Source organism: Alosa alosa, chromosome 23, assembly GCF_017589495.1.
Source record: "Alosa alosa isolate M-15738 ecotype Scorff River chromosome 23, AALO_Geno_1.1, whole genome shotgun sequence".
In the NCBI taxonomy this organism is placed as follows: Eukaryota; Metazoa; Chordata; class Actinopteri; order Clupeiformes; family Clupeidae; genus Alosa; species Alosa alosa.
In genome coordinates this window covers 24,226,740-24,254,666 of record NC_063211.1, presented here as the reverse complement: position 1 = coordinate 24,254,666, position 27,927 = coordinate 24,226,740, and the positions used below count along the sequence as shown (strand labels likewise).

Sequence of the window (27,927 nt, the reverse complement as noted above, 5' to 3'; positions counted from 1 at the left end):
ACACACTCTTTATTCTTTATTTTATTTTTGACCAATTTGTTTATTATTTCAATTATGCATTTATTCCCCCTGTTATGTTATTATTGTTGTTGTACCACTGTCATTGTTTTATGTTTGTTTGTAAGCACTTTGGTTCAACTCAGTTGTTTTTAAATGTGCTATAGAAATAAAAGTTGACTTGACTTGACTTGACTATTTTCTCTTTTGCAGTAGGATACTAGCCTATTTATTTATTTATTTATTTATTTATTTAACCGCTTAAAAATGTCTATAGGCCTATGAAAAAAGAACATACTTGTGCTTTGACTAGGTGAAGGTAGCTAGCTGATGTTTTGAAGGCAGTTCATACATGCAATGTTGTTTTAATCTTTTTAAAAATTAATTCGAGTTCGAGTCAAACGAAAGAGAGATAGGCACATGTGCAAGAGGAAGTCGACGCCCCATTTTTAAGAAGCGAGCTTGATGTTGTGCGTATTTTGTGACGTAACAGAACAATCCCACTCTTTTTTTTTGGTTGCTTTTTTCCCCTCCGAAGAACGAACGAACGACTGTTTGAAATCTCGTTTGGGCTTGTATTAGTGTAAATGGGGGAGTCCTGTACACTCGTCGTAAACACTTCAACATCAAGGAAATCTTTTTGGGGCACTGACAACTAGCTGGGGTACTATCTCCGATTGACGGGGACGTAAACAAGCTTTCTTTTGGTTGTTGCTGCTGACTGGCGTGTCTGCCAGCTGTTTTGAACGCAAAATGGAGCAAGCTGCGAGCCGATACCAAGTGGTAAGTTGGAAGGATACAACCATTTCATTTAACGATACCATACGAAACATAATTTTCGTTATGTTTACTGGTGTTTTTCTTGAGAAGCACCTCTAATGGAAACCTACAACTACTACCTTAATGAACACCTTTCGAGCTAGGACAAGCATCAATAAAGCTAACGCGAAAGCTCGCCAAGCTCAGCTAACGTTAGCTAGCTAACGTTAACTAGCTGGCCGTAAATGTTCCTTTCTAACTTCCGCATCCGTCGAATTATACATCATAATTGATTCATGTTTCATATACACAGTCAAGTGTGTGCTTAATAACATATTAGACAATATACATTAAAAGGCAAGCGGTCTTGTTCTTTGGAAAGTTGTCCAAAACATTGTGCAGCTAAAATCGTTCCAGCTGTTCTACAGTGGCCACGCGAGATACCAGCACTTTGCCATGTGATTGTTTCACATACTTTTGTACTATTTTCAGGATCGCTCTAGTCTGTGTGTGTGTTTAATGTATCAATGGGGGAATTGTTGAAATGGCAACTTGGACTTGTGGAGGCCACTTTCATTATCATTGCCAATATTTGAAGTTTGATCAATGTACCTCTAACCCAATGACAGAAGCAGCTAATGTGTGAAGTGTAGTGAGAAGAGATGTAACGTTAGGCTACATCTCAGTGCAAAGTATGTGCTTGGACATGTTGGGTTGAAGAGGGGATGTAGGATAAGTGTAGGCCTACTGTGCTGTACACTGATGATGACAGATGCATTGAACATACATTGCCCACATGGCTATGTGGTATTTATAATTCAGGTATTAGATATAATGCAGGCCTTTATCATACACCCATATGGTTCTTTGGAGTATGAACTGCTGTTTTGCCAGCACATTCTCTATGTGATAAAGGCTTGAGGCAGAACCTTCAGCGTGTTGATGAGACTATCGCCAATATCTGGAGGTCACCACTATAGATTTAGCCTATGACTTCGAGTGCATCAGATTGAAGTTCTTCTGTAGTTTACAGCATTAAACAACTTCAGGTTTAGTTTTGTTTTCGGCTGTGCATATGGTAATAATCAACCCGAAGATCCTGTCCATGAATGTTGCTAGGCCTACCAAATGTCCAAGGTTCAAATTGTGTTAGTGTGACACTAACAGTCTGTGTTTCAAATGTTGAGGCCCTCAAAACAGACTTCATGCTGAATGGCACACATGACAGAATCACCACTGCTGCTGGCCTAGCACCCCATTTCTTTGAGGACAAGTTGACATTCATAGTCTTTTAATAATAGCCTGTTGTTCGGTTGCTTTCAGTCCGAAGCAGTGTCAGTGTGGTAGGCCACAATTTCTTCAGTATTCTGGGCACTTGAACCTGCCTATTACCAAAATGCTGAAAGTCAGTCTATGTTCTTTCTTTGTCTGACTAAACTAATAATAGATAAATAGGCTTCCACATCCTGTTTGAATGTGGTGAAGTAGCGACTTTTAATACATCAGTGAAGTCAGGCAGTTGCTATGCAACCAACCTCTTTCAATGTGGGGTTTTCCTGAATCTGAAGGGTAATTTTTTGTTTGGGCTAGTGTACTCGTACCTCAGTCAGTTCACTGGGCACTCCGGTACCTGCCCTCCATCTCTTTCTGTCTTCCTTGGTTCGATTCCACCGGTCAGTTAATAATTCATGTGCTCTCACTTGACCATTTCACAGAGGGCTGTGGGCTGTGCCTCTCTTTTCAGCATCTCGTAAGAAGATTTCTCAGCACCCCCTTCTTTCCATCACTGCCTCATGCAATCTCTTAGTTTTTTCTCCCCTCTGTTTAGACTCTCTGCCTTAGTCCCCCCTGCTATCTACTTACCAGTCTCCCTTTACCCCCACCATTTCACCCCTCTCTCTCCGTCTCCGCAGTCATTTTCTCTTTCCCTTTCTTCTCTCACTCCTCCACCACTCTTCTTTCTCAGCCCTCTCTCTCTCTCTCTCTCTCTCTCTCTCTCTGCGAGCCTGTGGGCACAGTGGTGAGAGAGGCTGGAGGAGTGCAGGAATGTCCCAGTGGCCCGTTGGAACGCCCTCCTCTCCTCACTGGAGTCCGTGTGAGCCGTTTACAGTGCTCCCTCACCCCAGCACGAGGAGGCTGGTGGGGGGGTGGATGGTTTTTGTATGTTTTACAGTGTGACTCAAAAAACAGCCTCACAGCTGTTGGATTGCCCATTGCATTTATGGATGCTAGTATTCATTTTAGCGGATAATGTAATTGCAAAATAATATATTATATTATTAATTAAGTGATATGCAGTGCAGTCAGTGTTGTGTAGACAAGCACAATCCCACACCAGAATCCACTCGCAACTGCAGGCATGGGAGGTGGCATGCTAGCAATGGCTGCTAACATCTGTCAATGAGGTTTCAGCATCAGTGTTTCAGGTTTAGGCTACTCACTGCACAGCACTGTACCTGCTGGATGCTGGTGCTACGCTAGTGCTTGCTGGAACTGTTGAATTTTAGGATTGTGGCTCTTCCAGTAATCTGAGGTGAAGGTTTTCCATTGTTGAATCTAGAGTGTTGATGATGGATCATAATATATTGAAAAACAAAAAAAGAACTCAAACAGCTCTGTCTATGATTACAGTGCATAACAAACAAAATGGTAGGCCTAACTGGTGGGTATTAGTCAGATGCTTGGTGGTTATTTTTGTAATGCTGCCTCTGCTTTAGTTAAAAGGTTCCTCTTTCAACTTAATCCCAGCAGAGGCTGGAGCGATGGAGCAGGGGCTGGCGTGTTCGCCTCTGACATCTTCTTACATAACAGCACAACACACACACACACACACACACACACACACATACACACACACACACACACACACACATATACACACACACACACATATACACACACACACATATATACACACACACACATATACACACACACACACATATACACACACACACACACACACACACAGTTTTCATGGTCATCTCATCTGCCGCCCTTTGCCCCCTCCTCCTTTGACTTCCTTTTATATGGCGATAAGGACAGACGCCATCACCAGTCCACGTAGGTCATTTAGCAAGATCGGAAGAACTCCCCAGTCGAGTGACCTCCAGCACCCTTCTCCTGTGTACAGTGTAGATTGGATTGGGTGTTACACACACACACACAGCCCACAAGTGCTCGTCCCATGAGATCTGTATAGTGTTTGGATTTGAGTGCATGCTAAACGGCTAATAGCAGCAACAATATCAGTGCTGGACACACGTGAATCGACGCACCAGCCGTCCACCTCCACCACCACCTAATTATCGGTGGACGGCTGCAGGTGTGGCGATTCACGTGTGTCCAGCACTGGGCCGGAGTGAGGGCTCTCTGACAGGTGCAGCGTTCTGGGGGATCCAGCGGCTCATCTTACAGCTGTTCAGATGTTTCCCATGTGAAGAGCTCCGGGGGGTCTGATTTCTTCATTTGGCACCCACTGATCCTGCCTGGGCACCCAAGGACATTATCAGCATGAAGGCCAAGCAGCCTGTTGCACCCTGGTGTGAGGTAGTCATGTAGTGTGGATATCATTTGACCGGATGAGGTAGTCAAATAAAGGAGACACTCACTCACTCTCACACACACACACACACACACACACACACACACACACACACACACACACACACACACACACGCTTTCCAGGTGTTTGGAATCAGGGGTGAACTCATGAATCAATATGTTATGATACTTTGCCCATAATAATAATGTCCCAACAATACAGTGATTCTCAAGTACTCAATTAGTCTGGAAAAATCCAAACTCATTCATGAAGTGAATAGAGTCTGGTCACTCTGTGTTGGGAAACGTTTCCAACACTCGCATCACAACGGACACTAACATTGAAATCTAGCCTTACCAATCACATTGATAAGAGATTCCTAACGTTACTTCCTACTTCCCCTAAACTTAAAAAACTATACTACAATAAACTGCATCAACGGGTCAGGAAACAATGTATGTGTGTCTACCCTTGCTGTAAATACATTTCTGCATTTTTCCAACTGCATTTTTTGACGTTTGCAGGGATGGTGTTGCTGCTTCTGTTTATCACAATAAGTTTCGGTTTAGTCTGACCCTCTCGTCGCTGATTGGCCTGACATTTTTCTTATCTGAGGGAAATGATTATGAACTATGGTGTTCCAGACTAGATCTGCCTGAAAGAAGATCTAGGTGGGTGGGGCCAGGCTAGTACTGAATAGCCTACATGGCAAAACATTGATCCATGATATCTGTGTAATGAAGTAGGCAAAAAGTACAACAAGCTGGAATTATATATGTATTTACTGCATTTCACAACTGAATTGAACAGTGTGCAAAGTGCATAGAGTTTTTGCTTAGTGCCTCTTAAAAATAGAAAATAATTGATAGTGTGTGTAGACGATTACTCTCATTCATTCAAGCACCATCACACGGATGCATTCAGTAGTGACTCTGGTCAGTCAGACTGGCAGAGGAGTCCATTTAGAACCATAGTAGAATTTAATATTGTAAAGTAAAAAATTAAGTATTGTAAGTAAAAAATGTTGATACTACGACATATTCATATTTGTCCCACCCCTAATACTGACTGTGTCTGTCCCTCTGTCGGTCCTTCTATCTCTCGCTTTCTCTGTCTGTGTGTTTCTCTTCTCCCTCTGTCTCCTGCTTTATAAGGGGTAAGGGCACCGATTTGATCAGATAAGCACTGGTCGTGTAACTGATCTACTGCCGCTGATAAATGCCAGTGGGTCATTCCACGCCAACTCAGCCACCCATGTACATGACACCTCTCAGATTTTGCTGAAAAGCGGTGAAAATATGCCTTATGTTACCAAACAAGGGAATCTGAAGTTTCCAGAAGTCTGGAATGTAGATCAGGGAGAATTTAGTGATGATAAAGCATGAAAATAGTGGAAATAACTTAGTATGATGCTCAGTGATGGCAAACAATGTTTCTGTCACGGATCAACCCCTTGTCCCCCATGAAAGAGACCCGCCATCAAACTTTTAAAGAACTAAATAACAAGAATGTTACATAGTGTAAGAGTTTTTCCTTGCCGCTGTCACTCTCCAAATAAAATTGAATTGAATTGAATAGTGTCTTCCAAAAGAGTCACTTCTGCTGGAGAGGGTTTTTAGACCCCCATAAAACCCCCGCCAGTGGTACCATACCCTTCAAATTCATTTTGGCAAGAGCAAGGTTCCCACATATAACAAATAATCCTGTTTAGAATAAATATGATCATTAATTGTGGTGCTAGGGCCACCCAAAAAGTGAAAAATCACACATGCCGTCAACATTTGTTAGGACTTTGGTGACCCACCTCTCACCCAAACAGTAAGGAATGTTGATTCTGCCTCCAGAATTGTGTACCATACCAGTTTCCAGCCTTCTACCACTATTAGAACAGACGTTATGGGCTTCCAAAAATGGCAAAAGAATGAAATTCCAATGTGTCATTATGGCCGTGGCACCCCTAAATTCAAATGGACGCCACGGGCAAACCGTTTAAGATATTGACCTGAAACTTCAGATTCCCTTGTTTGGTAACATAAGGCATATTTTCACCGCTTTTCAGCAAAATCTGAGAGGTACCATGTACATGATACCCGATTTTGGCTGTTTTCACTTGGGATGACCCCAGTGTATTTTTAGCAGAGAATACCCTACGGCAGCAGCAACACCAGTCTATTACATGTATAACATGCAGAGTATGGTCCTTTGGGATGTAATCCATAGTCCAAGTCAGTTGAATAGCCTGACGTACTCAGACCAATTCTCAATAACAGTTGAGAAGGGGGAGTCACAAATGGGCAAATTAAACTGAAGTTGGTACATTCAACTTTTCATAAATCTTGTCATTTGAAAATGAAATGCACCATCCAGGTTACTCACTGACCCAATCAGAGCCGCGGCAGCCAGTTGTTGTTCACAAAAGTGCCTCCACGGTGCCCCTCTGTCTGTGATCGTAGCAGATAAATGATTGTGTAACTGTTGGGAAATCTGTTTCAGTGGGGGAGAGACCAGACCCTTCTCATTAAGTGAATTTCATGAAGTGAATGTAGATGTGTTTATAGCCAACTTCACTAACAGCTAGTCTGAAATTGCTTCCCTGTACTATGCACTGAGCTGAACTGAAATGAAATAGGCTAGCTTAATTGGCTCCATGTACTAAGCTATATTGGATTCTTATGCACTGAACTGAATTGAAATTTCAATTAATTGTATTTATACAATAGGCTACTGTTTTGTTCTGTCTCGTTTGAATAAAGGGCTTGTCTGTGCCTTGTGTTCACTGATCAAGGTAGGACATGGCAGTCGGTAGTCAAGTGGTCGTCTCTGTGTTGTCTTCTGTAGTTGGCACTCCTAAGGATAGGCTTGGATCATGTGTGGAAGAGAGAGGGAACGGAGGGATGTCAGACAGAGGAGGGGGATGAGCGAGGGAGAGTTGAAGGGACAGGGAAAGGTGTAGTCGTTAGAGCCGGAGTGACGTGAGAGTGAGAAGACTGAGGAACCCAGGGGGCACAATGAAAAGAAGAACAAGCGCGACACAGAGCTCTTATCTGGGACGCCTGTCAGAAGAACAGATCACAGGGAAAAAAGAGACAGAGAGAGAGAGAAATGGAGCAAACAAGAGAATATTTTTGCTCTGGTAGACTCCCGTGGCCTGTTTGTACATTAGCACCACAAAGAGGAATAGGCTGGTGAAGACTGCTGCACACGTCTCTCTCTCTCCCTTTCTTTCTTTCTTTCTTTCTTTCTTTTTCTCTCTCTCTCTCTATCTTGCCTCTGTTTCTGTCTCTCACTGTCTCTCTCTCTCCCCTCTTTCTCCTCTTTTTTTCTGTTCTGCTGAGGGAGCGTTAAAGTGGGGAACCTAAGATAGCAGCAGCCTAATGCACGTGGACATCCTGCTGACTGCCTCTACCTCTTCACCCCCCCTCTCTCTCTCTCTCTCTCTCTCTCTCTCTCTCTCTCTCTCTCTCTCTCTCTCTCTCTCTCTCTCTCTCTCTCTCTCTCTCTCTCTCTCTGTGTGTGTGTGAGAGTATCCATGTGTAGGGACATCTATATGAGTACACTCTCTAAGTGGTGTGTGTGTTAATGTGAGCAGACTATTTGCTGACATCCTGTGCTAATGACGATGATAAATAATAATACGTTTATTTTATATAGCGCCTTTCTCAAACCCAAGGTTGTGTGTAGAGGAGAAGTGATCATTAAACAGAAAGGTCTTGAAATGTGCTTTGAAGAAAGCAAGAGAAGGACAGGCACAAAGGGGTTGGGGGAAGGAGTTCCAGAGTTTGGGGGCCAAGGCACTGAAGGACCTGCCACCCAGGGTGGAGAGTCTGGAGCGGGGGATAGCCAAGAGGTTTTGGTCAGAGGATCTGAGTGAGCGGAAAGGAGTGTAAGGGGTCAGGAGGTCACAGATGTAGGGGGGAGCAAGGTTGTGGAGGGCTTTGAAGGTGAGCAGTAGTACTTTGTATTTGATCCGGGACGGAACTGGTAGCCAATGGGGTTGATGTGTGCTGATCGTCTGGTATGGGTGAGGAGCCTGGCTGCAGAGTTTTGAATATATTGTAGTCTTTGAAGGGTTTTAGTGGGTAGACCAAGGAAAAGTGAGTTGCAGTAATCTAAACGGGACATAATGAAAGAGTGAACCAAAGTCTGTGCATCACTAGCAGAGAGGAAGGGTCGGAGGTGGGCAATGTTACGGAGGTGAAAAAAAGCAATCTTAGTGAGTGATTTGATATGAGGATCAAAGCTAAGGGTGGAGTCAACTGAATGCCAAGGTTTTTAACAACAGGGGTGGAGTGGACAGATGAGCCATCAATGTTGAGAGTGAGATGCTGTGATAGACAAAAAGGCCATCTTTGGACAGCTATCCAATGCTACGTTCTTCTGGGCAGGGTCGCCTCTTTCACCTAAATGCAGGAGGATGTAGCCAGTCAGGCAAAAGCAATATGGCGGTGAGCTATAGTGAAAAAAGTAGCAAACATGTATTGTAATTTAATGTATAATCATTTAAAAATATTAAATTATCTGAAAATAAATGTCAATCACACTCAATTCTGTACAAAACCTTTCAAATTAGAATGTTACAAGTCTTTAAATAAAACTGACCTAACTAATTCTTTCCATTTCTATACTCTGAGAGATGTAGCCCTGTAGTGATCCTTGTCAGGTGTGTGATATAAAGAGCAGCAGTACAGCAGGTAGTGTTGGAAGGTCACCCACCACAGTTTAGATCACGCACCGATGTCCTCAAACACTACCTCTCAACTTTCCTCTCACGCCATGGCAACAAGCAACCTGTTGAGTTTCATGGCCTTGTGAGGCTCATCGGTGTCTAGTCTGCCTCTCTTAGAGACACGTCTTTGTGTGTGTGTGTGTGCACGACACGTGTGCCTGCAGGCTCTTCATTGTTACTTTGTTATGGCTGTTGTGGAGTTGTTTATAACTGTTGTGTTGTTGATATAGTCTACTCACTGAGATTCTAGTAGCTTGTGTTTTATTCGTGTAGGCTATTTTGTGGCTAATTTTGAGTCAGTTGGAGTTTACTGCTCACAATACGCCCTCACAATAAGTGTTTTTACTGCTCACAATATGCTCTCACAATAAGTGTTGAGTCCCCTCGTGTGGTGAGATTTTTGTCAGACAGAGATGTGTACCTAAATGTGTCTCTCCTATCTTGTCCTTCCACCAGTTACACAATGACTACAATGAGGAAGACTCGTCCGAGGCCTCCACCAGTGCAGTGCCATCCACCTCAGCCCAGGGGGCCTGTGCCATCACACCCGAGGTGGCAGGTGCCAGCGCGGCGCCCGAGGCTGAGGTGCCACCGCCTCCCTACGACAGCGTCACCCTAGGGGCCACCGCCGCACCAGGTATGCCAACGGAATGCTCCCAACAGAACTCTTGATCTTGGTAGAATGGACAGCCAAAAACAGAAGTAGGCTGCACTCAACCATTTAGATGGAGCCCCTTACTTTAGTTGGAGCCTGTGGTGCTATTGCAGTCATCAGAACTACTGGTAAAGGTGAGCCCACTGTCTCAGTGATGCAAGCAGCTTTCTATCCATAGAGCCTAAAAGATGTGGAAATAGGACATCACAGACATGATAACCCCCCCCCCCCCCACACACACACACACGCTCACACTCACACACTTGCAATACATTTCATGTAGATACTTCAGTCGTATCAACCATTACATCAGGATCGAGTCAAGAGCAGAATACAATTTTTCAGCATTACCATGGTAACTGCTGTGGCTGTTGGCATGGTTACAGCCTTTGCAGTGGAAGGTACTTTCTGTCGAGTGGGAGGAACTCCTAAACGAAGCTCTCTGCCATGTTATCATTCTCGTACGTGTGGTCACCTCATTCTTGTGAAAGATGCCATGTTCTGATGCACAAGAACACATGCTATTGAAAGTATAGTCTACCGGGGAAGTTGCCTGTTTGTATATATAGAGTTCCTGAGAACAAATAAGTTAAGTGCTCGTTTTGTTTCCGCTTCCTGTTGTGAAGCAGTGGTTACAAAAGCGTGTATCTATGCTGATGAGTAAATACAGTGTTGTCCTCTCATCCCCCACCTTCCTCTCTCTCTCTCTCTCTCTCTCTCTCTCTCTCTCTCTCTCTCTCTCTCTCTCTCTCTCTCTCTCTTCAATTTCAATTTGGAGCTTTATTGGCATTACTCAATGAAGCAGTGTTACCAAAGCAAACATATAACAAAACAACACAGATACAATATCTGTTTAAAAAAATACAAATAAAATAATAATAATAATAATAACAAAATGATAATAATTAAAAAGAGAAAATAATAAATGAAATGTATAATGATACAGTATTACTATATACTGTATATTTATCAATGTGCTATCATGGGTATTGGCTCTCTCTCTCTCTCTCTCTCTGTCCTGCTCTTTCTTTGTGTGACTGTCTTTGTGTCTGTCTGTCGGTTTCATAGAGTACCGAAGCCATGACGTAGCGTTGCCAAGGCAGCAATTTCACTGGATCTAAACAAATCAATCTACCGTTGAAATCACCATTAGCGGTGGCTTTCTTAATCTATTTAAATAACGTTTCTAAGTTAGTATATTTTTTTTGTATACTGTAGGAATCACATACTACAACATATATTCATACCAACATGATCAAATTCGTGATTACAGAGTTTTATTTTAGCATGGGTTTCCTCCATAAAAGAGATCTGTATATAACTTCACAGCATAAATCCTTAAATTTACGGACGTGTTTTGGCTTTATTTTTTAAGCAAAAAACGTCACTCTTAACAGCCGCCAGTCTTTGAGAAGACGTGAAATATCCACTGGAATTGTTTCTTTATATTACACCTGCCAGGGAATCCGTGTTATGTGGGTAAGCTGCTGCCTAGCAGGTAAGGCACGTTTAAATGGCTATAGCCTACATTTAAAACAATTTTAATAGCTAGAAATGATGCCACATGTCTACATTCAATGCTATTTAAGCCACTTCGAAAGTTTGTTTAAATCCAGTGATTCTGCCGACATAGAAACGCTGCGTCAGACTTCGGTACTCTATTGACTCTGTGTCTTTGGCTGTTGTTATGCATTTTAAAATATATTGGCTGATGTGAAGCAGAGACAAAAGCCTTTAGTGTCGATAGGATTAAGCATCTGGTTTTCATTTCTGGTTTTCATTTCAATTCTCTTTTTTTTTTGGATTCAGTTTTACAAAATACCTAGATTTGGAGTGATTTGGGATCTCTCTCTCTCTCTCTCTCTCTCTCTTTCTTTCTTTCTTTCTTTCTTTCTTTCTTTCTTTCTTTCTTTCCTCTCTCTCTCTCTCTCTCTCTAGAAACTAGTTTTCAGGGGGGTTTCCCTGTGCCTCCGCCATACAGTGTTGCCACATCTCTGCCAACTTATGATGAAGCGGAGAAGGCCAAAGCTGCAGCCATGGCGGCCTCCGCTGTCGAGGTGGTGCCACGGGTATGTCCCAATCTCACACTCACACACACTCTCACACACACACTCACATACACTTATCCAGACACAAAATACTCATCATCACTGATGTCCTTGTTTGCGATCTAAAGTCTATCCATGCAAGGGCTTTACACTGAAAGCAGTGACAGGAATATGAATAAGGAACCTTACATGACGTGCTTTCACAACTTTTCTTTTATCTCTCCTTTGCCATTTTTCTCTGTAACACACAAGGCCAGCACACGCACACACACACGCACACACACACGCACACGCACACGCACACACACACATACACATACACATACACATACACATACACATACACACACACACACACACACACACACCCAATAAATTCAGATACATACACCAGAAAACAGACCCATCCACATCAACCACACACATAAAGGAGCAAGCATACACACTCTTTTCTATTCTAAAGAACGGTCATGGGATTGTGCCCTTTTATTTCTGAGTGAGGCAGAGTGATCAGTCACCTCTGAACTTCCTCTGGTTTTCACTACTTCTCTCAGTGGAATCCCCAGTGCACCACAAAAAGCCTGCATCCTCTTCTGTCACTTCCCCCCCTCCTTTCTTCTGTCTTCCTGTCCGCAACCCCCTCTCCACCCCCCGCTCTCCCCCCTCCTACATTTTGTCTGTTCACTTCTCCTTAAACACACATTAGCCTCCACAAAAAAAAAAAAAAAAAAGGCCAACATGGTGCCCTAGTTCCATATAGCGTCTGCTGAATTGGTTTAGAGAAGTACCACAGATATGCCAAAGTTCCAGCCTCACACCACAACCTAGAAACAAACGTCAACTCTCTATCGTCCCCCAAATGAGAGGGTTAGAATTTAATCTAAAAGATATCCATTTGAAATATTTATATTTTAATTTCTATAAAGTGGGTGAATGTCTATAATTGAGCAGCGGCTGCATAAACCTCTTATTTTTAGCAGTTTTAGCTTGACTGTCGAGCTGAGCTGTGCAATTTCCTGTTTTAGTTGTTAAAAATAATAATGCTACACCATTGTGGCTCTAAAGATATAATTCAAAGACTTTAAATGCCTTAGTTGTGGTTGGATTTTTCATTAGAGTATGGTTTTACATTTTTTAAGGGGGTCGTGTTACGTGAAAATAAACCTCAAATACAGCAATACAGCAGTTTGTGAGGAATCACTAGGTCTTTGTTTCATATTCTACTTTCTGTGCATATCCCACCATTTGGTTGGGCCTGTTGTCTGCAATTTGTCAACAGTACATACTAACTGTCAGTCCATCCATGCGTCAGTCCATCAATGCTTTTGTAAGAACTGGAGCTAAAATACTCTGTGCTCCTTCATATTATCTTGCTTCAGATAGCTGTGGTCCATACAGATGTGATCTTTGATGATAATCAATCTGTCTTTGTGCTTCCCTGACCCAGGACGAAGATTTCCCTCCGCGAGATGACTTCAGTGATGCCGACCAGCTCAGGGTGGGCAATGATGGCATCTTCATGCTGGCCTTTTTCAGTGAGTATTTTCCCAGGAAAGAGCAGAACAAACACACACACACACATATGTACATCTTTATATGTACATAAATACAATGATGATATCTCCATGCTTGCTTTAGAGAGTATCTGCCCAAATCACCACTCAGTCCCAATGAGACACACACAGACACAGAGAGAGAGAGTTATGAAGTGTATATATAAGTAAGTATATATACTCTTTTGATCCTGTGAGGGAAATGAAATTTGGTCTCTGCATTTATCCCAATCCGTGAATTAGTGAAACACACTCAGCACACAGTGAGGTGAAGCACACACTAATCCCGGCGCAGTGAGCTGCCTGCAACAACAGCGGCGCTCAGGGAGTAGTGAGGGGTTAGGTGCCTTGCTCAAGGGCACTTCAGCCGTGCCTACTGGTCCTCCAGTTGCAACCCTCCAGTTACAAGTCTGAAGCGCTAACCAGTAGGCCACGGCTGCCCCATAAGACAGAGTTATGTAAGGGATAATGTATAGAACGCCGGTCATTATCGGAAAATAAGTCCCGACAGGGCGAACAGAACCCTGACATGCCAGCGGATTTTCCGATAATGACTGGCGTTCTATACATTATCCCGCTTATTACACAGCTACTTGCCAAAATAAACTCCACACGATATGACACTTTACATTTAATTGTTACCGTTTCATCGTGGCTTTTGCAGAAACATATAGTTCGCAACACGCGCTGAACTTGAATCAAACATTATTTTTAGAACACAGCTGATCAACCGTCTGCTTTTACTTTTGAATGAAGTTCTGTTGCAAGAAGTAACTGGACTAGCGGAGTGATATGAAAGACATGAATTTAGAAGCACAAAACCCATTTTCCTTGACAGAGGTCTGTTACTTAGCAACGAAGGCCCATTCAAGTAAATGGAGCATTCTGCAGCATTATGAAGAGTCGTGTAATAATATGTACATAATGCCAGTAATGAGCCCCAGTAATGACAAACCCACGCACAGACAGAGAGAGAGAGAGAGTGTTATGAGAGAGTTATTATGTATATAATACACACAAAGAGAAGTCCAGGGAGCAGTGGGAGTGTAGAGGTAGGTAAAGAAATTGGCCATTCCAATCCTATACACAAGATTTCTTAAAATCAACTTGCAACTTAACAATGTCCACCTTTTTGGCTAACTTTTGTGGCAGCCCTCCACAATATCAACATTAACCACCACACAATGATTTTCCAGGTTGTACTAAATTGTGCTTAAATCTGGTTAGCATCATAACCACACTGTGCTAATTGTTAAAAACTGTTGTATTCAAGTTAATTCTGCAAGCCAACCACCACAAATGAAATTCAATTCTGTGGGAAACACTGTTTACAGTCCATACTAGGTTCCATGCCTGATCAGTTTGAGTGTGTTTTCTTTCTGGAGATCTGTTCTGTTGAGATAGTGTTTGTTATCTTTTAGTCACAGACAACTGAGCCTTAGAACAACAGTTATTTTCTTGCTCTGAATACTCCCAATTATATTTCAAAAAGTACCTTGGTTGGTCATATCAGGTTTTGGTCACTTGTAAAAACATTTCATTGAACAGTTAACACTCATTCTCAGAGGTAGAGGAAGGACCTGGACATACATTGGGCTAGAGCAAGAAGAGGAAAAGCAGAAAGGAAACTGCATGAATGTGTTCCTGATTAACTGCTGAACTTGTTAAGGGACTTTATTAAGGGCTTGCGGCTGTTGTCCTCTGTTATGCTGTGAAACTGTTCTGTTTGGATGCCACCTGCTGGGAGCTTTTTCACCTTCAAAGGATTCGGAGCAGAACCTTTTCAAGAAATTCGAAATTGACATTTAAGTTGGAGGAAAATACATATTTTACTAGATTTTCATATAGAGGATATATCTGCCTGAAATGTACATCCTCCAAACATGCATTTTCCACAGTAAAAGCAGTTTCTATACTGCTGTGCAGTGTTGCAGGAGTATTCATTCACCACTAGATGGAGTCCTTTTCCATCTTTAGGTATGATGCATGCTCAGTAATAAGGCACACGTAGAGCAAACGTGTGTGTGTGTGTGTGTGTGTTGCACCCTCTTAGCACCCCCACTGACTGTGTTGCATGTGTGTCTTGCTAACAGTGGCCTTCCTCTTTAACTGGATCGGATTCTGCCTGTCCTTCTGCTTGACCAACACCATCGCGGGTCGCTACGGCGCCATCTGTGGGTTTGGCCTCTCTCTCATCAAATGGATTCTCATAGTCAGGGTGAGCCCACATCCACAAACTGCCTTCACACATCAAACTGAATTTAATCATGAATTGACCATTTTTGTTTACCTGTAAAACATCTGTGTATCTAGACTGATTGGTGTGTGGATGTCCGTATGTAAAAATCCTACTCTGACTGAGCGTTCTCTTCTGCTCCCAGTTCTCTGATTATTTTACTGGATACTTCAACGGGCAGTACTGGCTCTGGTGGATCTTCTTAGTTCTGGGTAGGTACCATGCCATGGTCTGTATCTGATTTGTTTAGCATACACTGAAATGCTGCCACCTGGTGGTGGTAGCTTTCCTCACACGTGTTGCCATTTATTTTTCCATTCACTACGGCCTTCAGGGGAGCCAGTGTAATGAAATGAGCGTTTCAATGATCTATTGTTTGTCTGTGGGAGTGTACTTTATTTCAGCGACAGAAAATGCCACATTTGAAGCTTTGGCGCCATAATCATGTGGCTAAGAACGGTTTAAAACGTTAGCTTATTGTGTGGCAGTGGTCAGGACGAGGTCAGATCATGTCCTTGTTATTTAGTCACAGTAGATCTGATGGCTGCTGAAGGAGGTAATAAATGATCAACGCATTATGGAGTTGACAATCTCACTACCCCCCTCGACACAGTTGAGGCTAGGACCTCTTCTAGTCAATTTCCAGAGCTCAAGCTACCACTTTTAGCGTCATATACTGTTGTGAAAAGCAGAGAAAGTCAGCGGATGTCTAATGTTGAACATGTGTTCCGTATCCTCAATAAGGCCCCTGTGAGGAGACGTGTTTACAGCATTGTCAGAATGCTGGTTTACTAGTAGTCAGAAGACAGCAGCAGAGACACACTTTTGAAAGACGCTGCTGCTGCCGTTTTGGAAAAGATGAATATCAAATGTTTCTGCTATAGTGTCTCACTCCGGCAGACATGCCAGTGGTGTTTTCATGCAAATCGAATGCAAAGAGAGGCAGCTTGATGCAAATGAAAGAGGCACAGTATTGAAATGATCTATCTGGATGGACCATGTGGAAGTGGAGTGGCCTTGAGGCACACCCACACACAGGGAACAGGAAGATTGACTTGAATCTTCATTTAATCATGTGTTTTGCTGATCTCTCTCTCTCTCTCTCTCTCTCTCTCTCTCTCTGTATTCATCTCTGTGTCAAACTCTCAGGTATGCTGCTGTTCTTCCGGGGATTCGTGAATTACCTGAAAGTTCGCAATATGTCAGAGAACATGGCCGCCTCCCACAGAATGCGCTTCTTCTTCCTCTATTAAAGAGGTACATACCCCCTCCCACCCCACCTCACCCCCTCTCCCTCTCATATCTCTCACACATTAGCACATACAACCTCTCTCACAAACATGCACAGTGTTGCACTTTTTAAATGTTCTCCTGTCTACAAACCAATATGTGTGTCAGCATCTTTGTGTCATATCCACAATTCTATTCTGCTCAGTTCAACTTCTTACTTGTGCTGCAAAAAAAAAAAAAAAAAACGAAAGTGTAAAAAGTGCCCAGCAAAACAAAAATGATGCAGTGCCACAGAACAAAGTTGTCAGCATATCAGCATATAGTGTAGCAACAGTTACCTTCTGTTGCCATCAGGTTGCAAGGCTTGAATGGAGATGGGGATGAACGTTTTTTTTGTACAGTGTTAAACCCATCAGGGCCCAGTGTGGTCCACCAAAGCCCTTCTCTGCCAGTGCAGTCCTCTCCCTCGATTCTGCTGATTTTGAACATCTGCCCCCAGGACTCCTCCGCTGCAGCCTCGGCCCTGCTGCTCACAAACGCACAGGAGCTCATTACTGCAGCTAAAATTAACTTTCTGTGCATCACAGCTACGATCACTTAATCATATTCCTCTCAACCACAACACAACTCCAGCAGCTCCTTGTAGTCAAGGATGTTTTTTTTTTTTTTAAGTAAATCAAATAGATCAAATTTATGTAAATAACATTAGATTTATGTTGTATCGCATCTTCTGTCGCTGTGAATTCTGGATAATTACAAGGGCAAAGTTCTGCACCCTGTGCAGGTGTTCTGCGCGTGTGCTCGAGCTCTGCGGGTTTGGATTAGGGGCTTGATTACTTGTGGACTCAGACAGCCCTGAGCCCTTCCAGACTTCACAAGGATGCGCCCACATAATCAGCGGGTCTGTAAGCCCGCCGAAGTCCGGACATCCGGATTTGGCACATGCTTCTGTGACCTGTAACATGCCCCCTTTTTTAACAAAAAAAATATAAAAGAGATGGAATCACAGACCCACTCACTGACAGCCCCCTCTGCTGGTTATCGTATCCCACTGCCTCTTTTCAATCTTTCATAGCGTCACATTTTCACTTCGAAACTTTACCAACAACTTAAAAGTCGATGCGGATTCAAACTCTTTCTTGTAATTCAACACACACCTCTCGATGCCATCGGCTGCCAGCGCGGGCTGCTCTTCCTCACACGGCCTTGTGTGTGTGTGTGTGTGTGTGTGGTGTAAGTTCTTTTGTGCTGGCGGTCAGTGACACTTTTTGACGGCGCCGTCACATCGGCGTATCGATCGTGGCCCCCAGGGTCCCACGGTGCCCCTGCATTAATGGCCAGCGCGGCCGATGACAGCTGCCACTAATGCACCAGTGTGTGTGTCTGCCAGCAACCATCTCTCTCTCTCTCTCTCTCTCTCTCTCTCTGTCTCTTTTACACCACATTCACGCTTTCTCTTCCTCTCCACTCGTCCTCCCACCACTGTTCATGCCCTCCCTCTCTTTCTGTTTATTCCTTCCCCCGTTTCTTTATTTAACATTCTCCCTTTCACCCATTCAGTTTTTTTTTATGTATCAATCACTCTCTTATTCTCTTCTCTCTTTCTCTCTTCCTCTCTCCTTCTCGCTCTCTCTTTCTTTCTTTCTTTCTTTCTTTCTTTCTTTCTTTTTCTTTCTCTCTCTCTCTCTCTCTCTTCTCTCTCTCTCTCCCTCCCAAGGTTGCCACACCAAACATTCCTCCCTAATGTGAAATTCGTGATTTGCAACCCGTCAAATGAACTGGACTGAAGCCCAAAGGGGGGGAGGAAGAAGAAGAAGAAGAAGAAGAAGAAGAGGAGGAGGAGGAGGAGGAGGAAGCAGAAAAAGAGAGAGGAAAAAGGAGTGCATAAGTGCTGCCAAAAAAGCCCAGGCTTCCCTCATTAAAAGTCAAAGAAGTGATGCACTCCTTCCCTAACCGAGTACAGATTAACTAAGTTAATATTAGGTTTGTGTAATATCCTTCCTTGCCTTTGTATGCTCTTATTTAATTACTTGCTATACAGAATGGACTGATACTCTCACACACGCACAAACACACTTAAACACACACACACACACACACACACACACACTCTTACAGTGTGACACTTTCCAATGTGGAGTGATACTTCATAGGAGGGATCTAAAATCAACTGTAGAGAACAGGTCCTCATTAGGAGTATGCACCCGAGGAGTGCTATGCAAACGGTTCATGTCTCTTCGAATGCGAAGGACCAGATAAATGTAGTCGGTTAGTGCCCCCCTCCCAGCCTCCACCCCACCTCTGCTCGTTCCATTTAGAACTGTAAGCTTTGTTGCACTGCAGTATTGAAGTAACCTCATGAATAAGAGAGCTCTTTCTCTCTCTCTCTCTCTCTCTCTCTCTCTCTCTCTCTCTTTTCTTTTGCTCTTGGTTTGATCATTGAAGCTAATGCCAACTAAAGATATGTTTGCACTACATGAGGTCTTTACCCTTACCTTTCTTAAGTCATGACTGGCTTATACTCTTAGTAGTGTATCAGTAGAGCTTTGTCAAGCAGGTTTGGTATTCTGGAATTTGTATTTATCTTAATAAAATACAGAGATTTTGCCATTTTTGCACCATAATAATTTAATTTGTTATTTTGGATATTGTTATTGTATTTACATACAGTATATAGATTATTGCAATCAGCTAAAACTGTGATACTTCTTTCCTTGTCTAGGCTACATTTTAGTGCTTAAAATGCTATGAATTTCATCCATTTGATTCCACAAACAGCCTCTTCAGCAATATCAGATCTTTAATGAAACATGTAAGTGCATGGTTAACTTGGTTGCACTGGTTTGAAAAAAAAAACCTACAGTCTTAAAATAGTGCAACACAGTGATTTCAATATACATTTGTAAACCAAACTCTTTTCTTTTGTCAGAATTGAACATTTTGGAGCATCTCAAGTGTCAAAGACATGGTTGTGTGTGATGTGTTAATTATCTTGTCTTGCAAAATTGCCAATAAAGTTCCACTGGAACCTTGTGAGCCCTGTTGTCTTGATTACTGTAGTGAACTCTTCAAGCATACAGGAAGTATAAATAAGCATACTGACAAACGTGGTTGTAGACATGTACAGTATATGCATATATCATATTAGATCGGTCATATTAGATGCATGTGGATTTGTACATTTGAGAGACTTTTGTACACAATGCCTTGCTGTACAATGCTCATCAACAATGCTCGACAAACAGTTCATCAATAATGGTGTTCCCTGAAAATTGAACTCCCATGACTGTGACATTGTTAGTAGTGCTTTGCCTGTTGGGCAATGATACCAGTTCAACTCAGTTCAACCATGTTTATCTGTGCTCTCCCGTTTTGACAGTTTCATACAGTTGAACATTTTACAGAGACCAAAAGTACACATCTCTGTTTGAGGAAGAGACGCTTTTCAGAAAGGACAAATCTTCAGAAAGTAGAATGCTCTTTCCTGGGAGCACCTCACGGTTTGGTCTGCTACACCAGCCTCACAGACTGCGCCGTGCTCTGCACCGTGCTTGAACTTTGCAATAGATGGAAACTTTCAGTGTTTTAACTGAGTGTGTATATCATTTCATTTTCACTGGCCATGTTTGTGTGTGTGTGTGTCTTTTGTCGTTTTTGACCCAGTTCTATTCAAAGCCGAGCGTGTGTGTGACTCCTCTTTCCTGAAGAGTTGGTGGTGGCGTCCGATATGAGGCTAAGCCCTGGCACCGCTGTGAGCTGCCCGTCTTCATTTCCTCTCTGTCCTCAAGCCCCCTCCTCCCTCTACTTCATCAACTTTTAATGAGTGACCTATTTACATAACACTCTTCCGGTTGGCACATGTTCCCTCGCTCTCTCTCTTTTCTCTCTCTCTCCCTCCTTCCCTCACTCTCTGTCTTTCTCTCTGGATGGACAGCTCATTGCTCACAACCTCAATCCCCACCTCCACCCCCTTTCCCATGCTCTCTCTCTCTCTCCCCCTCTCTCTCTCTCTCTCTCTCTCTCCCCCTCTCCCCCCTTGCTCCCACCCTCCTCACCCTAAACTAGACCTAGCTGGAAGGACACAAAGTAAACTCTGTGACACGCACCCAGTGAGCGGGAGGGAGGGAACGAGGAAGAGGTGCTGACAATCGCTGTCGGCAGCGTTTTCTGTGTGTGTGTGTGTGTGTGTGTGTGTGTGTGTGAATGCAACCAAGCAGGCCTCTCCTCTCCTCTCGTGCTTTCCAGCCAGTTGGGTAAATACTGGCTCCCTCTCCTCCTCCTCTCTCTGGGCTCCGGTGCTCTTGACAGGCGGCTCGTCACTCAGGCCGTCAGCTCCAACTGGAGGTGCCGCAGGTAGCGGCAGGAATGCAGAGGGGGGCTGAGTTCCAACCTGCTCTCGCCGACAGTGCTCTCCACTCTCTTTTTTCTTCTCCCCTCTCCCTCTGTCTCTCTCCTTCCCTTTCTCTTTGCAACTCTCAATTTTCACCCTCAAGGGCTTGGTGATGACACCAAAGGGGTTTACCCCTTGCTTACTTGGGCTCTGTGTGTGTGTGTGTGTGTGTGTGTGTGTGTGTGTGTGTGTGTGTGTGTGTGGGTGCTTGGTGCTTTGATGCCCAAGAGGTTGGTATTGGTATAAGAGCATACCACACAGTCAGCTAGCATGACTGACAGTGGGAACGTAGTACCCGCCCACCCTCCCAAAACACACACACATACACACATATACAGTATATATGGCATCATACATGCACACACTCACCATGAGGAAGGAGACCTCTGAGGCTTTCTAAATCCGGCTGTCAGCCCTGTCCGAGACTTTAAGGCTCTTAGGAGGAGGCCTGACTTCAAAAAGCCTTCAGCGGCCGAGGCAGGCGTTAAGGGCCCAATGTTTTTTTTTTTTAGGGTTTTTTTGCCAGTTAAACTATGACACGCAGAGGAAGTGTTCATTTGAAACTTGTCGAAATGGATTGTTACACTGAGCTGTCAGCGTGTCGATATTAGACACACTTCCAGAAACATGTCTTAAATCCAGAGATGCCTGCAAGGCAAGCGGTTTGCGGTCTCGAACCAAGTGGCGTATATTGAACTGCAGAGGAAATGCAGGGAATTGACAGCGGCGGTGATGGTGAGAGGTTTGACATTCAAAAGGACGCTGGCACCTTGGTGCCCTCAAAAACTGTGAAAGGGCCTTACTGACCATAGGACACCCAGTTGGTTTGGGTAGCCAGATGAAGGAAGGGGATTGTGTGCCACGAAGGTTTGGCCCACTCCTGCTTGTTTGGCAGGGGGAGACTGGGGCCTTTTTATACGCTGTTCAAATGAAACCGCAAACACCAGAATTGGAGGGCCCAATAGAGTTTTTTCCCCCTCATTTTCTGCACCACCAGAGAGAAGTCCAAGTCTGTGTCAGGGTCCTTCACTCACACAGATGGAGAGAGAGAGAGGGAGAAAAAAAGTTAGAAAGAGAAAGACAATGTCCAACACACCTCACCAACTCACACCTTTATACACCTGTATACCTCTATACATCTTTTCTTTTAAAATCTTCTGATTTGAAATGGGGTACACATATAATTAATCATTTATCATTGTCTTGTACACTCACACAGATGCATTATGGGTGTGCGTGCGTGTGTGTGTGTGTGATGAGATGACCTTTGTGACAGTTGGGCCATCCACCCTAATATTTACAGTGCGCTCCATCTGACAGATGTCACAAAGCATGCAATGCAGGCCAGCCATATGCTGAGCCGCCCCCAGCTCTGGCGCTGTGCAGTTGTGTTTGACGTGTCTCCAGCTTTATCGCTTTATGACACAGTCCCAACAGACCACACCTTGGGTCAGGGTCGGGCCGCCGTTTCCAAAGCCCTGCTGCTGGTTTCATCATCTGTGTGGCTGTTTCACAGAGACGTGGCACATAGCAACACCCACGGGATCCAACGTAAAAGATGTATTGAATAATAACGTAGCATATTTGGCTTGTTTACTTTGTCTTGTGCAAAAGTTCCACAGAAATCAGTTGAAACTGTATTTAAGAGATAATATCCAAACATCCACAACCAACATTGGCGACAATAATTGCATCACCACTACATACTACACAAGCTGTTTCTAGCATATTTCTTTAAAAAAATAACACACATTCAATTATTAATTGTTATTAATAACACACATTATTACCACAAGCTGGACATGTAAACAGTAAAATCTGTTTTTGGACGTGGATGTGGTTCGGTGTACAGTGTCCTATTGACATTTCACTGCTATGGCGGATCAGAGGTGGCACAGTGTATGGTTCCTTTTCAAAGGTTGCTTTGTCAAATAGCCAAACCGCCACAGATCTTCAATACAATCGCATATTTGTGTGTTATCTGAAATCACCTTCAATAACTTCCTGTAAGATCGGCATTTAATACCTGTTCCCTGCCAAGGCCTCTATCTCCAGCAGCCAACCACTCACAAATCAGCCCAGAGTGCCACTTTCATGGTTACCAGAGTTGAAAGGTTTCTCGGGTCCTTTACACAATTCACAGCTGCGCTAAAGAATGCTTTTGCACGTCCATCAGAGGACACACACTGACTTTGAACACTCTGGGTTGTCCTCCCCAAGGACCACTCCAGGTCAGTTTCACATATGACTCAGGCTTCTAAAGCTGTGACCCTTTTGACCTACATCTTGGTGTCCAAAGATTTCTTTCGCAATACGGGAACACCAGCATCATCCTTACAGATGTACTGTTTCGTTGTTTTTTTTTTTGTCGTTACCTTCTCGGAAACTACTGTTTAACACGGGTGTGTGTTTTCTCCCACTGTGCTGGTGAATGTCACTCTAGTGTACATAAGTGTTGAAGAAAAACATGTTATGCCAAAAGCGGAGCGTCGGGGGAGAAAGGCGAGGCGTTTAGAGAAGAGCGTCTAGACGACGTGTCTTCAGAGGAGACGTACTCTGCAGACCTAAGGGTAAAAGGAGTTGAGTGCTCTCCTCCCCCGAAGACCTGAGAAAGCCCCCCATAGGTGTCAACTTGATTTGCTCTTCCTCACTCGCTCCCTTTCATTCTTTTTTCCCCCCAACTGCCTCTCTCTCATTCTCCCTCTTTCTCTCTCTCCCTCAGGGTTATATCACTGGCATTTTCATATGCTCCCTATCTTGTGCTCTCTCCTTCTCTTGTTCTCTCTCTCTTGAACGCGCCTTGCTCTCCCTCGTTCTTTTTTAGTCTTTCGCTTCGGTCGCACTCTGAGTCACTCATTCAGACTGCTCTCGCTCACTGGCTCTAAATCTCTCCCACTGCCGTTCTCTTCCTGGGGAGCCCTCGCTTGACAAGGTTAATCTGTCCTGATGATGAGCAGTTGTGCTTGGCTCTTTTTTTTTTCCTCCATAGATTCCTTCCGATAACCGTAACATGAACCCCACATATGTGATAGGAGTTGGGGGTTGAAAAACAGAGCCTAGTGTTGTACGTTAAGTCGTGCCCCTTTAGCACACACACACACACAGACCATAAACTTTCTCAGGCATTCCCATAGGAAAGACTCCTGTTTGACATCTGTAACTACGAGCACACTATACCCTGAAGTTATCGGGGAATGTGTCTGGAAGCGTGTTTGTGTGTGTGTGTGTGTGTGTGTGTGTGTGTGTGTGTGTGTGTGTGTGTGTGTGTGTGTGTGTGTGTGTGTATGTGCGTGTGTGTGTACTTGCACATGTGCTGAAAGCAGAATCCTAACAAAAGATGAATGTGTGCTTACAATGACTAACTCCACTAAAAGCAACGAGCCTTTTGCATAGTTTCTCTCCCTCTCTCTCTTTCCTTTATGTTCATGAAATACAGTTGGTGTTTAAAAAAAGGCTCTTGAATACTGTATTTTTTAAATTGAAGGTGGTGACTGTATTGAATGCCTGGCTGGCACCAATGGAAAGTGAATGGAATCAATGCCTGCTGGGCAGAGGTGGAAGACTAAGGAGCTGAACAAAGAGGTAGAGGCACGTCTGACTCTAAGCCAGGGGGTGGTTATGGTGGTGGTGAGGGGGGCGAGCATGCTGGCTGGCTCCATGCCAGCAGGAACAGATTCTAGGTGAAGTGAATCAGGCCAGCTGTTGCCAGGGCTGTTGCCATGGCAATCACCTCACAATATTTGTATTAGGATGTGTGGGTGAGACATCTGATACAGACAGTTCTTGCAGGCTCCCTCGCACTCACAGGCCTCCCACATACACACACACACACACACACACACACTCACACACGCACACACTATCACACATTTGCTTACGCACAGCTGCTCTCCAAAAAAAGGGCCCATTTCTTTTTGTGCGTAGTTTGTGTGAATGAGTACACCTCCGGAATGACACCTGGGCCGGCTCTTGGTTGAACTGGGTCACTGCGGGGACAGGATACCCACCCAAACCGCCAGTCCAGTTTGCTTTTCTGATGTCAGACTATACCACCTCATTCTACGGTGTCCTTTGTGTAGTCTTGACATCAGTGTAGCATTGTGATGTTGAGGGTGTCTGCAGAGGAGCTGAGATATCAGCACCAACGTCTGTAAATATTTCTTTTTTGATAGAGATGGGTGTACCTGGATGGATAAAGTGCCACACCTACTGCAATGTTTCTTTAGACTGCTGGGAACAGGGGTGTAGTGGTAAAATAGAGGTGGGTAAACTATAAATTCTGTGACAACACTGGTCACTGGTAAGGTGGACCACGGCATACCAGTGTGTGTAAATGTATTAGATCGGCCGATATTAGGCCGTAAATGTATTAGATCGGCCGATATTAGCTATTTGCCGATCTATCGGTATCGGCATTCATAACGGCCAATAAAAAAAACAATCATAAGCAAAAGACAGCCAACCCTTCATCTACATTTCCAGTATTGTCTTTCCAGCCTAACGTTACGTCCAGCAGTAAAATAATGTTAGCATTGGTTGAGTTGGGGAGGCTAACTTGATTGTTGGTGTATTTGTGAAACATAAACACGATTATACTGAGTAACTTAACAACAGCACTATAATTTTCTCTTTTGACTGTCATTCCATACATTTTCTGACATGTAGCTAAGGTAGTTAGCCACGATGATAGTGTTAGCTAATAGCTAATGGTCGTTTAGGGTCAGGAGTTTTAGCCCTCTGTCCAGACCTCGATAGAATGTCCTCCTTTATGGCCCTCCTTTTTACTCCTCAGCAAACAATGCTTGGAAGTAGCGATGATATAAGTGCTCCATAGCAAACAAGGCTTATAAGTGATCGATAATAAAAAACAACGCATTCTCTGCGCTCGCACATGAGGGGTTTACAGACAGAGGCAGACATGGGCAGTATTTAATTATATGTATTTTAAATATGTACTGTATTTAATTACTTTAGCGTATTTTGTAATTTGTGTTTTGCAGGATTGGAACAGATCTAATGTAGTGTGTAACAAAATACTTTAAGAGATTGTATTTAGAGTATTTCAAATAATCTGTAAAAAAATCTGTAATTTTTTCTCTAATAAACCAAAATTTCATCACTCAGGTAAATATACTACCTATAACCATGACAATAAGCTATGCTTATCATAGTCTGGGAGCCAAAGGCCAGAATCTGGGTGAACCTGGTTTTGACAGTGAAAGTTTTTTTTTCTTTGCTGTTTCTTGTTGTCTAGGGGTTACTCCATAAGAATAGGGTGGGTGCCCGATGAGATCCCTTGGGCAATTCCCTATATTCAGCTCTAAAGTTTACCTAAGTAGCGATTTGTCAATGTTAATTTCATTATCCTTTTGGAAGGACAGCATAAAATGTAAACCCATTTTCATTTAGTATGCCACATTGTGACCAACTTAAGTGTTAGATCCAACTTTTCTCTTTTACGATCCCCTCTGGACATGTCTGAAGTTGGAAACATTGAAAAGAAAAGTCAACTGAGGGAGCCAAAATGGTCAACATGGGTTGTACACCCAATTTTTTTTATTTGTGCCGCCAATATTATGTCACCCTCCAGACAACTTAAAAACATTATATCTGTATTTTCTGTTCCATCATCCCCTTAGAGCATTGGAAATTGAGCATGGAATTGTCAGGTGTGTGAAGTGCTACAAGACTGAAATTTGAAAACGATACACATAAGTTACTGAGGGAGAACATTAGGACATGGACCCCATATGATGACCTTTGACCCCATGACCTTGAGTACCTAATAGCTGATGTTCATTCTCACTACAGGACAGTATTAAAACCACTTAATGGATTTGACATGAGGATTTATGCCAGGGATAACATCCGCCGAGGTATGCAGAAATAATACCTCGGACGCAAAGACCTGCCTGATTCTAAAAGAGTTTTCTCCACCAATTTAATCAATTCTGTATATCGGGACACTTTACAGGATGTTATTCTGTTTGTCCCCCATGTTGCCAGTCATGTATGTAGGCAATAGGCATGCAGTTATAGCACAAAAAGGGATGCAGCTCAGTTTAAAAAAAGGCCAAAAATTTGTCATCAATGTTTACGGAAATGATGGTGGGTACAGTATGTACGGTATGTTACAGTTGATTCCACTGTTCCAATGTTACATTTTATGAGCCAGTAGTTGTAGTTTGTAACAAAATAGTTTTTTACGTATTTGTGCCCACCTCCTATTAGGAGGCAGCATGCACTGCTAGGTTGCGCTGGGTTGAGTGAATGGGACAAAAATGTGTGTTGTGATGGCTGTTGGGCTCATTGCAAAATAGCTATGATTTACAGCGCATCGCATCATAGTTAAACATGGTTGAATTTCGACCATAGAATTTGCAAGAGCGGCAGAGCAGCAAAATGAAAGTATACCCCCAATAGGAACAGGCCTGTAAGGAAAGTATACCCCCGATAGGAACAGGCCTATAAGGAGAAATTGGGCGATGTCCTCATTTTGGTCAATTCGTCCTCAATTTGTCCTCTCAACTAGCCCTCCATTTCAGAGTCTGGTTGGTGGTCACCCTATTTCAATGTATTTCTGCACAGAACCACTTCCGACAAGCAGAAAATAGGCTACGCTTCTATTCTCGAACAGTGTGGCTTCTCTGTCCCCGTTCTCTAACCTTTTTATTTAGCATGCATTAAGTGTGTTGGAGTCCAGTCTGAACTGAATGCTATAGCCTACCTACACCTTTAAGTTAATTGATTTAATACTGTACATGTCTATGTGCCAGTAGCATTTCGAG

General features: G+C 43.4%; 1 protein-coding gene across 1 annotated transcript; it reads left to right on the top strand.

Moving 5' to 3' along the window:
* Nucleotides 1-479: 479 nt before the first annotated feature.
* On the top strand, nucleotides 480-19,782 carry ndfip2 (Nedd4 family interacting protein 2). Its single transcript, XM_048234432.1, has 8 exons — nucleotides 480-780; nucleotides 9,484-9,664; nucleotides 11,621-11,751; nucleotides 13,178-13,265; nucleotides 15,377-15,501; nucleotides 15,665-15,731; nucleotides 16,669-16,776; nucleotides 18,467-19,782. The coding sequence occupies exons 1-7, from the start codon at nucleotides 751-753 to the stop codon at nucleotides 16,770-16,772; spliced, it is 726 nt and encodes a 241-aa protein (XP_048090389.1). The 5' UTR covers nucleotides 480-750; the 3' UTR covers nucleotides 16,773-16,776; nucleotides 18,467-19,782.
* The last annotated feature ends 8,145 nt before the right edge of the window (nucleotides 19,783-27,927 follow it).